Consider the following 13,772-nt stretch of genomic DNA (forward strand, 5'->3'; position numbering starts at 1 on the left):
AGGCAAAAATCACAGGAGCCTTTTGTTCAGTGCAGCAGTTCCTGCCTGCCGAAGGACAGCCGGTGCTGGAGGCAGAGCTCACTCACGAAAATGAGCTCTAAAGGAGATCATGTGGAGATCAGACCATACAGACTTATCCACCTTCAAGCAATCTCCAGGCTCAAGTGTGCTAATACCAGCCCTGCTGCTTGGCAATGTGCTCATCTTTAAAGCAGCTTTAAGGGGAGTTGGGAGGTATTTTCCCTCTCGCACAGGGAGGGAGCTGAGCAGGAGCACAATGACGTGATTTGCCCAGGACCTGGAGGCTGTACCACAGACCCGAATCCATATCTTCCCAGGCCAACACGAATGTCCTTCTGCCAAGCCTACTTCTGCTCCTCCTAGCCAGTAAACCAGCCCTGATAAAATCACACTGATGTAATTCCTTGATGTAGAAGGAGCTGTTCAAGGCAGCAAACTGTTGAAGCACTTGAGGAGGACCCACGTGAAGACAGAGTGTTTGATTCCCTCTCATCAAGGAATGAAATTCAACCTCATCCTGCGTGAGCTCATGAAGGGGCCATCGGCTGCACTGCGGCCCCCAGAGCAACCAGGACACCTCATGCATCACCTTGGCTCTTCTCTCCAGCTCCGCCATGACCCCACGTGCCATTGCTTGACCCAGCACGCCAGCCATATGACCCTCACAGCCTGGCCATGCAGAGGTCTGCTAGTGGCCCAGGGGAGCCTTGGCCATGTCACAATCTCTCCCTCTCTTCCAGTGTTTCCCCTTCAGCCCCCTCACCTCTCCGTACACCCATCTCTGCTGGCTAAGGCCTCAGGGCTGTGTCGTCCTCAGCCTAGCAAACTGCTGATGCTGGGCTGAATGGGAAGCTTCACCTCCCTCTGTCTACAAGAGATGTGAAGTACCATAGGAAAGAGAAGACTGAAGGAAATATGACAAAGACCCTAGACAACCTGAGTGGTGTGGTAGGCATGGACTGTTTGCTGGCCGTTCTAATCTGGGAAACTTGGGGCATCAAAGGGAACGAGTAGGGTGCAGAATGAAAATAAACCAAGGACAGAGATTTTTACAGCCTCTCATTAAACTGTGCAACTCCCTGCTGCAGGATCATGAATTATGAAAGCTGATAAACATTCAAGGAGCAAATTAATTATTTCATGAAGAAGAAATCCATTCAGGGCTACTAAATACAGGCACCACTTCCAGCTCAGGAAGCTCCTAAGCAATAGCGCACTGGGAGCTGGGAGAGCATTTTGGGCAACACCCTGGTTTTGCCATGTCTTTACACTCTTCCCCAGATGCTGGGCTAGCTGGGTCTTCAGAACGATCTGGTATGGTCAAGTCCATATGACTTCCTAGTCACTCAAAGTCCCAAGAACATCATTTCAAATACAGGATGTCCATAAACAGAGAATCTATGCAGCCATTCCTACTCAATATCCACTCTCCTGCTGCTGCCTCCCCACATACTGGTCCTGCTTAGCATAGCTGCCCCACACTGGTCTCATCTCATAAAACGTGTGAACAGCCCCTACAGAAGTCAGAGCAAAGGTCCGTTAGCACAGCACTGTCTTCCCAGCCATGATTGGCCAGTGAGGAACACAAAGGCTTTGCAGCATTAATCCATCAGATCAGGCTCTTTCCGAGGCAGAGGTGGTGTCTTTGTGTTGAATGACCCTTGATAAATTCTTTTCTGCAAACTCATCCCATTGCTTTGCAAGCCCATGAGCACATTGAGCAGCCATTTTCCTGCAGTAGGGAGTTCCACTCCAGATTGCCCATTGTGTGTAATGGATCTCGGAGCCACTTCAGGGAAGGAGATATAGTCACCACCCTCCAGCACAGCTATACTGAAGCCCATACAGCTATTTGCCGCCTGCTCCAAGCTGATGTGTGTCCCAGGCCAGGCTTCCACAAAAAGATGGAAAGAAAGCTGCCTCACACTTAATACATAATAATTGCCCAAAGATTTCACTTGCAGGCTCTCTGGTTGCTCTAAGAGCTTGTTCTCAAGTACTCAGCCCAGCTGACCTTCCAAGATACATGCTGCACTAAGCAGCACAGCTACAGCCCAACCTGATTAAAACAAGAGGAAAATACCAGTGCTAATTTCCATCCTTTTGATTCATCGTCTCTTAGAACAGGTGGTAAAGTCACCCCAATGAAGGCAAGACAGGGCAAGGATTTTCCACGGAGGCGAGATAGTTTCACGTTGCTTTTTCAACACATAGCTTTGTCCCTACTGCCAAAAAGCCTGGCACTGAAAATGCTGAAATCGTCTCGTGACTGAGTGGCAGCAAGCTGTAATTTACTGCATTTCTGTATCTTTTACATTCAAGAATTGCTTCAATTTTGAGAAGAAAAAGCTGTCATTTGCCAGCCCCATGCAGTCTCTCTTTCCAGCCATCACATTTCCACGTTATGCTAGACAAATTAATTCATTCCCCTCTTCCTATCCACTCCCCAAAAGAGCCGGTCTATTCCTAGGAACTGAGAGTCGTCCTTTCACAGTAACATCATTATCAATTTTCTTTTTAAAGCCATATAATGGGCATGTTCCTTTCAGCAAAAATCTGGAATTTTTCTGCTGTTGCATCCGCCTTCCTTAAATTGATTCAGCAAGACCTGTCTGTCTGCTGGATTTTCACAAGCACCTTCCCCACGCCTCTGACCGATGGTACATCACGCATCTCCAGCCCACTTCATTGCAGCATCTGGCTGGCTGCTAACAAAAGCTCTGCCTGGCTTTAGGATGCAGCCAGGTCCCTGGGCAAGTTGAGCTGTATCGCCTCTCCTCCTGGGGTGTACTTGGCCACTGGCCCATTGCCTTCCATGGTGAAGAGCTTGCAAGTCTTCGCGTTCTCGTGAACCGGTGTGGACTTTTTCGAGGAGATGGGGGAATTTGTGGGGCTCAGCTGAACAGCGGTGGTATCCTGCACCGTGTGTTCACTAGTTTCAATTTCAAAGGCTGTGTTGCCAGGTTTGATGAGCCCAATGTTGGAACCCGGTTTGGATTTCCTGGCCCCATGAGCTGGGGGCCTCCGGCTGCAGATGCAGCAGGCACCGAAGAACGTGAAGGCCACCACCAGCAAGATGGGGCCGATGATGATGGGAGGGTTGTTCACAGGGAGGAAGGTCCCAAAGGCAAATGCTCCCACTAACGTGATGTTGATCCCTGCTAGCATGATGCAAAGTCCACAAGCGCAGCAGAGAGCAGGGGAGGGGAGGCCCTGAGGTCGTGTCTTTTTCTGGATGGGCTTCTGGGACAAAGAAGCGCTGCTCTTTTCACTGAACATGTTGAGGTGAGTCTCAGATCACTTAATCCTCACAGGGTGTACACTCTGTTGAGAAGGCTGGCTCTGGTCTCCTGCTGCCTTGAAATCCCTGGAGAGGAATGGAAAAACATGCAACTGTTAGAGCAGTGAACCAAAGGCACCCTTCCATCGCCATTCAAAGTGACCAGCGTTTTCTCCAGAAATAACTAAGTACAAATCCAAGCCTGCTCTCAAGTCTGGGCTCTCCCTGTCCTTAGTGGTCATGCGCAGACAGTTTCAGGCTGGAACGCTGAGCCCAGTGTGCTTAATGCCCTTTGCCATCCTGATGGGCAACGCTCAAGTGAACCCAAGCACGTGGTGCCCCAGAGCCTATGTTTGGCTCTGTCTGGAGTCTGATCCGCAGCACAGCATTGCAGTGGTGTGGCTGGACAGACTGACCCACATCATGAGCTGAAATGTTCCTCACATGGGTTTGAGACCTGCTGCGTATATCTCTTGACTTAAAATAGAGGTTCTTCAGGACAGGCAATGTGTCCTACTGCCCATTTGGGCAGTAGCTGGTCTCACAGTGGTCATCACCCACACAACACCTGCCCAAAATAAGAACAGACCCCAGTACTGCTCTGAACAACCCTCACTGCAATGTGAGTGCAATATATTCTTGGATGGGTAAAGGTCACAAATTGTAACATAAAGTGGGACTGTTTGCTCCACATCTCTGTTGTCCAGCAATGGAAACTAGTCATTCAGGTTGCCTTTCTAGCCAGTGGAGAATAAAAGGCCCCAGAACATCCCAAAAGATGTCCGCAACGTGAGGCTGAGCTGACTACAGAGGAAACCTTGGAAATTACTTCAGCAGTTTACAGTTAGATGCTCAGTGAGGCAAACTCCATCCACAGATACTGAATGATTTGTTGTCAGTCACAGAAGTCTGTGATGAAATGGAGCACGCGCGGGTGTTTTGCCTGCTGGACCATGCTTTCTGCCATGCATCACACCACGTTCAGTGTGATCACAGGAGATCTCGTAGGAGGGGGCAGGGAAGCTTGTTTGCCTCAGCAACTGTAAAAGCAAACTTGTGCAAGGTTCATGCCCAAGCAACCCTGGCTGCTGACTGGAGGTTCGTGGAAACAGAGACGATGAAGCTGGAAAAGAGCCTGTGTGGGGATCTGCCTAGGACCTAAGGCAGGAACACGTAGCCCTGACTGACAACAGCAGCTTATTGGTTAAGGTTATTGGATGTAATAAGAGGTGGCTTTGTGTTCGCTGTACTTTGCTGGGAAGCCAAATTACTAGAAGCCAAATTGCCAGCAGATTGCTGGTGATGCCTTTGATTTTACAGGCAGAAGAGCATTTCTCTTCCCAGCCTGATTACAAAAAAAAAAAATAGTGGTCTGCTCTCTCCTGATCCCCTGCCTGGCTCCCTAGCTTCTTCCCTCTGCTGTCAAATCACTTTCAAAAGGGTTGCCAGAGTACAACGGATACTGCATAGGTTTCTGCCATAAGAGCCAAGAATCACTGTTGTGCTATTAACACTCTGCAGCCACTAAATTGAAAAAGAACCCAAACCATTACCCACCATCCTGAAACGCGTCAGTGGGATCAGCAGGGCATTTTCAACATGTTTTCCAGGTTATAAAATTTTCCCATATCTCCAGCTGAGACAAAGCTGTCTGCTGCTCTTTCCACTGTCATATCTCGTTCCCTTGGCTTGGGCTTTTGTTTAGACCTGAATAAAGTGCAGCAGTGAACTTTCAGTGAAGTTCCTATTCAGTGAGGCATCAGCTGGAGCTGGCAGGGACAGGCATATGAAATAATTAAATCCTTCCTCATCTGGAGATGCTCGAGTCAGGAGGAGTCTCTCAGCAGGCAAAGATTTTTCAGGAGAACTGAGAGCATGCGAGATAAGAAAGGGCATTTTCTCCATTAGCCAGCTAACACCTTTGTGTGTTTCTCCAGCACTGTCCTTTTGTTCTTCCTGGGAACCCTGGCACACTGCTGTGAGCCGGAGCTCTGATTCTGCATTGTTCACCAGCCCTGGACCAGCAAAACATCTTCTGGTTAAAGACACACATACACACTCACACACGCACTGTTCTCACCCAGCTATCATGCGTACAAGTCTGAATCGCTGGCACACAGAGGCTGCAGACACCCCACCATGGCTCTTCCCCTTGGTTTGCCCCACATCCTCCCACTGCGAAGTGCTCGGCAGGGAACGGCACGGTTCCTCGTGGTTCAACCATGTCACAGATTCACTCCACCAAGTTTCTCCCTCCAGACTCCTCAACACTCAGCTGTTTCCACCCTACAAGAATTCCCCCTCCTGGGAAAGCTGGGCAGCTGTCACAGCTACTGAGCACTCGTGGGACAAGCTGGCTGCCTATGAGCCTAGGCAAGGCAGAGACCAGAGGCCATGCTCCCACTGAGATTTTCAAGAGGAGCTTCAACCTGTTGCCCATCACATCTGTCAGTGGTCATCTGCAGTCACTCCAAAGAGACCATGCTGGTTTCTGGCTGCTTTCAAGGCTGCAGTGATATCACCCAGCACGGTCGCCAGCAGCTCTTTTTCTCTGCCTGGCAATTTTTGTTTGTCATTACAGTGCAGTGAGCCTGTGGGGTTAAGCTCAGGCAGAATCCTCACTGGACCTCCCCAGGCTGTAACAGGGGAGGGAGGGGTACAAGAGGGCTTGTTCAGGCACCATTGGCAATGATAAATCAGGGCAGCTCATCCAAGGACAGCTCACCCCAGCAGGTAAAAGTGAACCACAGATCCACTCTGGGAGAATAAATGACACGAGAACAATGCAGCTGGGCTGAGGGTGGGTACAGTTACCATCAGGTTCTTAGGCATTCATGACTACTTCCCAGAGGAGAGGGGACCAGGTCTACAATACCGAAATAGGGCCACGGCACGTAAGGACAGAGATGTCTCATGCTGCAATTTGACTGGGGCAGGCACCAGCCACTCCTTCAGCCACCCTAGGACAGACAGCTCCCAGCTTGTGCCAAGGGACTGGTCAGGCAATGGCAGCTACCTGCCTCCTGGCAAGGGAACAATGGAGAAAGCAAGTTTGCAAATAAGTGCCTGTGGCTAAAGCAGTGATAAGTAGCTCGCCAGGAGCCATCATCCCAGGAGGCCCATTGGGTTGGGGGTTTGAGAATGCATCAGTATCAGCCTGCACAAGACGCCAGAGAGTGGAGCAGGCAGAGTGACAAAACTCAGGGTCCTGGACCTCTTCAGATACATCTGCGGCTGTAAAACAGGCATCTGTCAGTTCAAGGGGTCAGGTCTAACACAGGGGCCATGACACTGCCCGAAGAGTGAGGCTCCAACAAGATGAATCCAAGGGTTTGTGTTGCACACCCTTCAGTGGAGAATAAAAGTACCTGGGGCTGACTGATGGAGAAAGTCACCAAGCCTGCTGAGATGGCATCGAAGAAAAGCACAGGAGCCAAATCTGCCTCATTCACATTATATATACGGAGATATTCACAGAACCATGGGACAGGACTAGTTGGAGCAGTCAAAAATAGAGCTGAAGTTGAGATCTCATTTAAACTCTGTGAGCCATTCTGGGGCTTGTCACATCCATTCTGTAGCTCCACCATAAAGGTTCTGGCCATGCTATGTCCAAGACAAAACTTCTTTCCCTTCCTCTTTCCTTGGAGCACCTACATGAGGCAATGTACCTTTCCCCACAAAAAAAGCAGTGGAGTCATTGGAGAATCTAAGGGCAACCCTGCCTGGAGTGAGGACCTCTCCCATCAGCTTGGGGACAAAAGACCTTGGAAGACAGCACCATCACAGGGTTAGGACATCACCCGCGCAAGCACACAGGGTAAACAACATAGAAGACAGAGAGTTTGGACTGGGAACATCTAGAAAGTGGATCACCGTTTACTCTTGTCTTGATTCCCAGATAAAACAGCAAGGATTATGCACAGGGGATTCCCATTGGGAAAACAGATGAAATAGGGATGAGAAAGCCAGGAGACCAGTGGAGGATAAAGCAAAAAAAAAAACCAAACCAAAGCCACAGGATACCTTACACCATCCTCTCTGTGATAAGACTGCAACAACATGAAGTCTGTCTTTATTCTGATTGCCACATACAACAGGAGCATCATTGTTCTGTCGTCTCCTAGAGCACAGGCTGATGCTGTGGGGAGAAGAGTCCCTCTCCGTCCCCTTTGCAGGCACAAGAACTCACTGATGTGGGTCAGCTCCCGCTGCTGACCTGCCTGAGGATGTCTGGCAGCTTTCACCTTCCACTTCAACCAAGTTAATGGGTTCAAAAATGATCAATTTTATTTCCAGCCAAATTACCCTCTCCAAAACGACCAACTTCCTTTCCATAAATAGAGGAAAAAGTTCTCTTTGGGTTCTCTGAGTGAAACGGGTTCTTTTCTTACCAGGTAGAGTCTGGATTTCTTCTTCAAACAACATTTCAGCTTGAAATGCATTACTGCCAAGCACTGCTACCCCCCAAAAAAAAGACTGCATATGCAAGCTGGAGTGATGGAAGTCCAGAGGCTATAGTGATTCCTGCCAGGGGAATATCCATCCCTCCCTATATTCTCATAGGGAGAAAAAGAGACGTTCATTCATAGCTCTGAGAATTCCTGGAGAAGGGCATCCTGACACATTCAGGAGGATCCAGCTGCCATCCTTCCACACCATCTCACGGCAGCAGCACAGCCAAAACATTTGACAGACCCCAGACGAGTCTCTTTTCTAGGGGTGCGATAGCACAGCGAAATAATGCAAGCAGAAATCACAGTCAGACAGCTTTAACCACCCCCTGCGCACAGGCTCACAGACACACACGCACGCATCCTTTAGCTATCAGGAGAAGCGTAAGACTTTTTTTTTTTTTTTTTCCCTGGGAAAAGTGCTGGGAAACTCTCTGGCAGGGCCAGGACACTTACCTGGGCTGGATGGAGCGTGGAGCCGGGGAAGGAGCAGGTGGCCCAGAGACTCCCCTTCACCCTTCGGTCGGGGATGACAAAGCCGTGCTTAGTCCCAGCAAAGCCGGGGTTGAGAAGCGCAACGGGAAGCTGGGAGGAGAAAGATCCCACATGCCTCCTCCTTCCCTCTCTTCACCGGGCTTGGGAAACTTTGCCAGGATGCCAGGGCAGCCCCCGGAGCGCTCAGCGAGCTCCCTGCCAGTTTGGCCGCCTTCTCCCCGCTCTCCTCCTTCCCCTCGGAGGATGCCGTCCTTCTCCTCAGGCAGAAAGGGGCTCAGAGGCAGCATCGCTGCCCAGCCGCATCCTCTCCTCCTCCTCCTCCTCCTCCTCCTGCGGTCCCCGGTCCCCAGCCCGGCTCAGCCCCGCCGCCTCCCCCGCCGCCTCTCACTCTCTCCCCGTGCCTTCTTTTCCTTCTTCCTTTTCTACTTCAAACCAGCAGCTCCCGCCCCTTTCAGCTGACAAGAGGTGCCCGGAGCAGAACAGCCCCCTTGTTTTTTTTTTCCTTCCCCCCTGAGAAAGGAAAAATCCCAGAGCGCGTCTCCGCCGAGGGGAACAAAGCTCCGGCCGCTGCACGGGGAAAGAGGAGGGGGAAAGCATCGCCAAACGCCAGGAGAAAAAAAAAAGATGCAGACACTCCGCTTGCTGCAGAAAGGCAGGGATCTCTCAAACACAAGAGGTTTGAAAGGAACGTCAGGAATGGAAAAAAAATCTGCAACTGGTGTCTGGGTGCCTTGGGAGCCAGGAGGGATGCTGAGCCAGGACCTCCCAGAGGTGAGAATGCCCAGGGTGTGCGAGCTGGCAAATCCCCCAAAAACCCATCCTCTGATGCAAACCCAATGTTTTAAAGTGGCAATCAGATCTCAGGTACACTTAAAGGTACTTGCTCTAAAAACACGCCCTGTTGCAAGCACAGCCAAGACCTTAGCTCCCATGTTAAGACGCCAATCACTCTTTGCAGAGTTGGTGACCGCAGGAGACAAGGCGACCTGCAAGTTGTCCACTGCATGGAGTACAGGTACTTCCTCCTATAGCTTAAGCGGTGCTGACACTCACATGCTTCGTCCGCTCTCCATGCCCACATTGCTGTAACCGACCTGGATGCTGCCAGTGACGCGGGAACAGAAGCCCTGCTCCAGCTCATTGCAGAAGAATCCTCATTAATTGGGCTGGAGCTAATTGAACATGAATTGTGCTCCCATCTTTTTTAAACAGTTGCTTTCATGATCTATAGAGAGGGAGAAGGAGAAAGGTAACATAGAGATCGTGAAAAACAAAGGTGAAAGGAGAAATCATTGAAGAGGAATAAACATCTACTCCTCCTCTCTGTTCTCCAGGCACTACTCCACCCTGAGTATTCTTAACACAGCAGCATCCTCTACTACTCTATATTGCATTTTACCTTACAGGTCACCCTAGAAGTTCAGGCAAAAACAAGCTTTACAGAAAGGGGTTCAGCCCCTGCTGAGGAAGACAACTTTGTTTTTCTCCCTAGCTTGGGTAATGCTAACAGCACACTGCATGGCTTGAGCAAGAGGGCAGGCGAGTATTAGAAAAGCAGTACTGATCAGACATGTTGATTGCCTGGGCTTTTAAAAAGAAATAACCATGAAATCTCGTTTCAGACTCTTCCACAGATGCAGCAGCTCCTCTAGGGATTCCCTGGCCCTGTAACATGAGGTTCACAACGGCTTGGTGTACTCATCCCTACCAGAAAAGTGATGAGAGAGTGCGTGATGGAAGATTTTCTGGAGAAAATCTCCACATGGTACACCTGAGAGAGGCATTTCTACATGTGGCAGAACTGGTGTTCAGTGTTTGCTGACTGTTGCTGGGTAGAAACTGGAGTGGCTGAACTCATTCTTGGTGTGGCTCCATAGAGCAGAACAGAAACGGTCCTCTAAGCCATGTTTATTTAGGAACAGCGGCTGTCAGAGGGAGAGACCATCAGGGTCAGGGATTTGAATCCCCTCCTATCACACTGTATAATAGCATTCATAAAACGCTCAAGCCCCAAAGATGGCCAATTAATACCGAATGACCTGGGAGCTGTTCCCTAATTGCACAAGGCAGTGATGAAGGCGGCTGCGCCCACTTCAGGTTGACTGTTGCGTGACTCTCCATCACACTTTCTGCTTAATGGTCCAGAAACCCAATAAAAAGGCTTTACGGAAACATTACATATTTAGGGCTCCGCTGAGGCAGTAATTCTGCGTTTCGCATATGTGGCCCTGACAACTTGGCAGGCTGTGTTCACATGATTAAAACAACCGCTAATTCAAGAACTGAAATTAAAGGCTAGATTTCCCACTGGTATAAATCAGAGCAGATTCATTGCCTTGCAGAGCTTCAGTAGCTCATGATTTGCCACGGGAGTTTTGCCAGACTGATGGTTCCTAATTTCAAACTTGCCAGGAACTGGAAAGTCCTGCTTTCTTCAGAGGCAAGATCCCAACCCTCAGCTGACTAGAAATTCTTCTTCCTCTGGGAGAAGCTGTTTGTTGCCAGCTTCTGCTGAATTCAGAAATTAGCTCAAGTCAGAAATTTCTGAATGAGAGGCAAAATTGCCTGCCTGCCTTTTCCCATCCTGACCGTGGTTTACATTACTTTGAAATCTAGCTCAAGCACCCTTGCACCCATAAAGGCCAGGATTCAGTGTCACCGCCTCCTGGTCTGAAGCAGGTCAGGATGGTGACTACCACATACAAAGCCCTAAGATATCATGCTGATTTTGTGACGTTTCTCTCTGCAAGACCAACTGGGAAAAAGGTGGGAAGAGTAAGGATGATACATGCTTTCATAGAGGTTTCAAAGGATTTTGGTTGCGACTGACACTGGAGGGAAAGTGCATGAGCAGCATCCATGCTTAAGAGACCAGCAGCATGCGAACAGCCCAATCCCTCAGCACAACAGGACCAAAAAGCAGCAGCCCGTGACACTGCCTGCTGAACCATACCTAGCACGGAAGAAGTGTGTGGGAGACAGAGGATGCCTGGAAGTTTATGGTCCAACAAGATCATTAGACAAAGGTCACCAAAGAAAGGTTCCCCTGCAGATTTCCATGAGGTCTCCAGAACCAGCACACCTCTGTGCATTTACATTTTAATTGCCTCTTAAGGGAAGGAAACACCAGACTGCATCTGCTGTTGCTCCAAACCAATTCTAATGGCAGGACCCAGCTCTGTCTCACGGCTCTGTGCTGTCTCTGGCCATTCAGAAGAGGGCAAGGCCAATTTCTGCAGCAATGTTACCTGTCTATAACATCAAGTACAGAAAGAAGGAAGTAAAAAAGAAATTAGTATTTGTCATTCCTAGAGGCAGCTGTGAAATTACTGTGCAGGAGATTTAAATCCACAAAGGAGACACCTCTTCATACAGTGTGTAATTAAAATCACAGGACCCTGCCATGGAGTACGACTGTATTAATGTGCTCAGACCCAGAACACAGATGCAACCAGACCTGTCAAACACAACTGCCCAGCCGGAGCTTCTGATTCACAATGTCCCTCCATTTCTGATCACTGGGAATGAGGGGGATCACTGTGTCTGTGGGGGAAAGCTTGCTCTAGGCTTGCCATGGTCCTCATAATCTAAGCCTCTGCCACTGGCAGCTGTTGAGGCAGGATAATAGGTAAGGTAGATTTTTTTCACCTGGTCCCATATGACTGTTCTCATGTCAGGGATGAAGCTTTCGCTGTTTCTGAGTGTGAGCTAAAACTGGGTTTTCTGATCAGAGAGATATGGCAGCCACACTTCACAGTGGTCTCCCTCAGCACAACTGCAATCCTAACTTAGCCACTGCATCTCAGCAGGGATAGTTCGTAGTTTTACTCTTATCTTCCCAGGAGATTTCTTACCATGCACACCATCATCTTCTTGACCTAAAGCATGTGGGTCATCTCTTCCCAGATTTGTTAGCAGATGCTCCCATCCCCATGCCTGCTTATGCCCCTACACCAAATGCCTTCAGAGCAGGGGCAAATTAACCCCCAATTAACTATTCTAGCTAAAGACTGTAGGCAGAATAGCTATATTTCCTCATCAGGTTACATCTCCTCCAGGGTGCTGAGAGCTTCTCACCATGTGTCCGTGGAACACTCACAAGCCCCTCCATTCAAAGGGCTGGGACCTGACGTGGACCGAACCTCTCCTGCATGATCCGCTCGTGCCAAGACTCCCGCACACAGGCTTGAGGAAGCCAAAATCAGAACAGGACACTGCTGAGAGATAGACTGGGAAAGGTATAAAGAGTTGTCTTCACGCCACACTGCTTGGGATTTGGGCCCTAGACAGAACAGGGATCTCATCTAGGCAGTCAGCGGGTACCATCGGCCTGACCCCCAGCATCATTAAAGCTTTGCCTCTTCCCTCTGATCAGATTATCTACTTCCATAGCACCTTTGTGGTTTGATTTTAAAAAAAATAAATAAATCTAGAGATCATTTTTTCCCCTTCACACTAACATGAAGAAGAAGGATTCCAGATATTCAAACAAGTTTCTCCTTCCTAAGACACCCTCTGGAAATACTGAGATAGAAGAAGTTAGCAGACGGGAAATATCTGTGCAAGCAGCTGCCCTGTTACACAAACAGTACAGTAATTTTTAATGAAGCTTTCTCAAACAGGAGGAAATTAGCAGGTCAGTTATCAGCAAGGGGCAAATATTCTTAATTTCCTCGCAGGGAGGATTGTGTCTCCTGTGTTTAATTCTCAAAGGTTCCCACTGGTAAACTAATTAGCAAGCAGCTCCACTGGAAGAGCAGGCCTGAAGTTACGTGGCTTTATTCACCCAGGACGCAAACACCCAGTTCATTCTCCTCTGTCACGTTGTGGTCCTCTCTGCCAGCCAGATCAGACCAAAGGATAGTTGATCTGGAAGAGACAAAAATGCACAGCATGCCCATCAGCAACTCTACCTTACGACCTCAAATGCAGTTTATCAGCCCTTTATCAAGAAGTGCTGGTGGAGATTTCAGTTAAAAGGCTGTTGCCTCCTCATAAACTGAAATCAGGGTGTGCATTATATATTACACTTTATACACTGTATGTTACATGTTATATATTTTAATATTTTTTTTCTTATCTTCCCCTTCTTCTCCAGGAAGAATACACAAATATTGATCTGCGTTTGAGCTGCCAAGGTAATTAACAGCCTTGATAGGATAGGAGCCATGATAGGGAGGTCCTGATTCAGCACTTAATTACATGCTTTTTCTAGGTATTGGCCTCTTGACTTCAATGGGACTACTCACAAGCCTTAAGGTAAGTATGTACTTAGCATGGGAACAGAGTTATATGGACAAGGAGCCACCTTTCCAAGAGCATTTATGCTTTTCTGTTGGGAGTTTGTCCGAGGACATTTCTGAGAATGGGATTTAGGTGGCCTCACAAACCAGCAGTGGTGAAGTGGGTTTTTGATTACAAATACAACCAGAAACAATGGGATCTGAAAGGAAAGAATAACCAAATGTCACGTCCTCTCTGAACCCAGTTCTGGTGGCTGAGCCCAAAGCACAAGAAAGAGA

At 48.8% G+C, this 13,772-nt stretch overlaps 1 protein-coding gene across 1 annotated transcript; it reads right to left on the minus strand.

Moving 5' to 3' along the window:
* Window positions 1–597: 597 nt before the first annotated feature.
* Window positions 598–8,464, minus strand: TMEM275 (transmembrane protein 275). Its single transcript, XM_086753602.1, has 2 exons — window positions 8,212–8,464; window positions 598–3,388 (listed from the first exon to the last, which is right to left on the minus strand). Exon 2 carries the CDS (start codon window positions 3,298–3,300, stop codon window positions 2,752–2,754), a length of 549 nt encoding a protein of 182 aa, XP_086609728.1. The 5' UTR covers window positions 3,301–3,388; window positions 8,212–8,464; the 3' UTR covers window positions 598–2,751.
* Between the last annotated feature and the right edge of the window lie 5,308 nt (window positions 8,465–13,772).

Source organism: Chlamydotis macqueenii, chromosome 8 (genome assembly GCF_036417535.1).
Source record: "Chlamydotis macqueenii isolate bChlMac1 chromosome 8, bChlMac1.mat, whole genome shotgun sequence".
Taxonomy (NCBI): Eukaryota; Metazoa; Chordata; class Aves; order Otidiformes; family Otididae; genus Chlamydotis; species Chlamydotis macqueenii.

Excerpts from the sequence above, each read along its gene's own strand:
- TMEM275 (XM_086753602.1), bottom strand. The coding sequence starts at position 3,300 with ATGTTCAGTGAAAAGAGCAGCGCTTCTTTGTCCCAGAAGCCCATCCAG.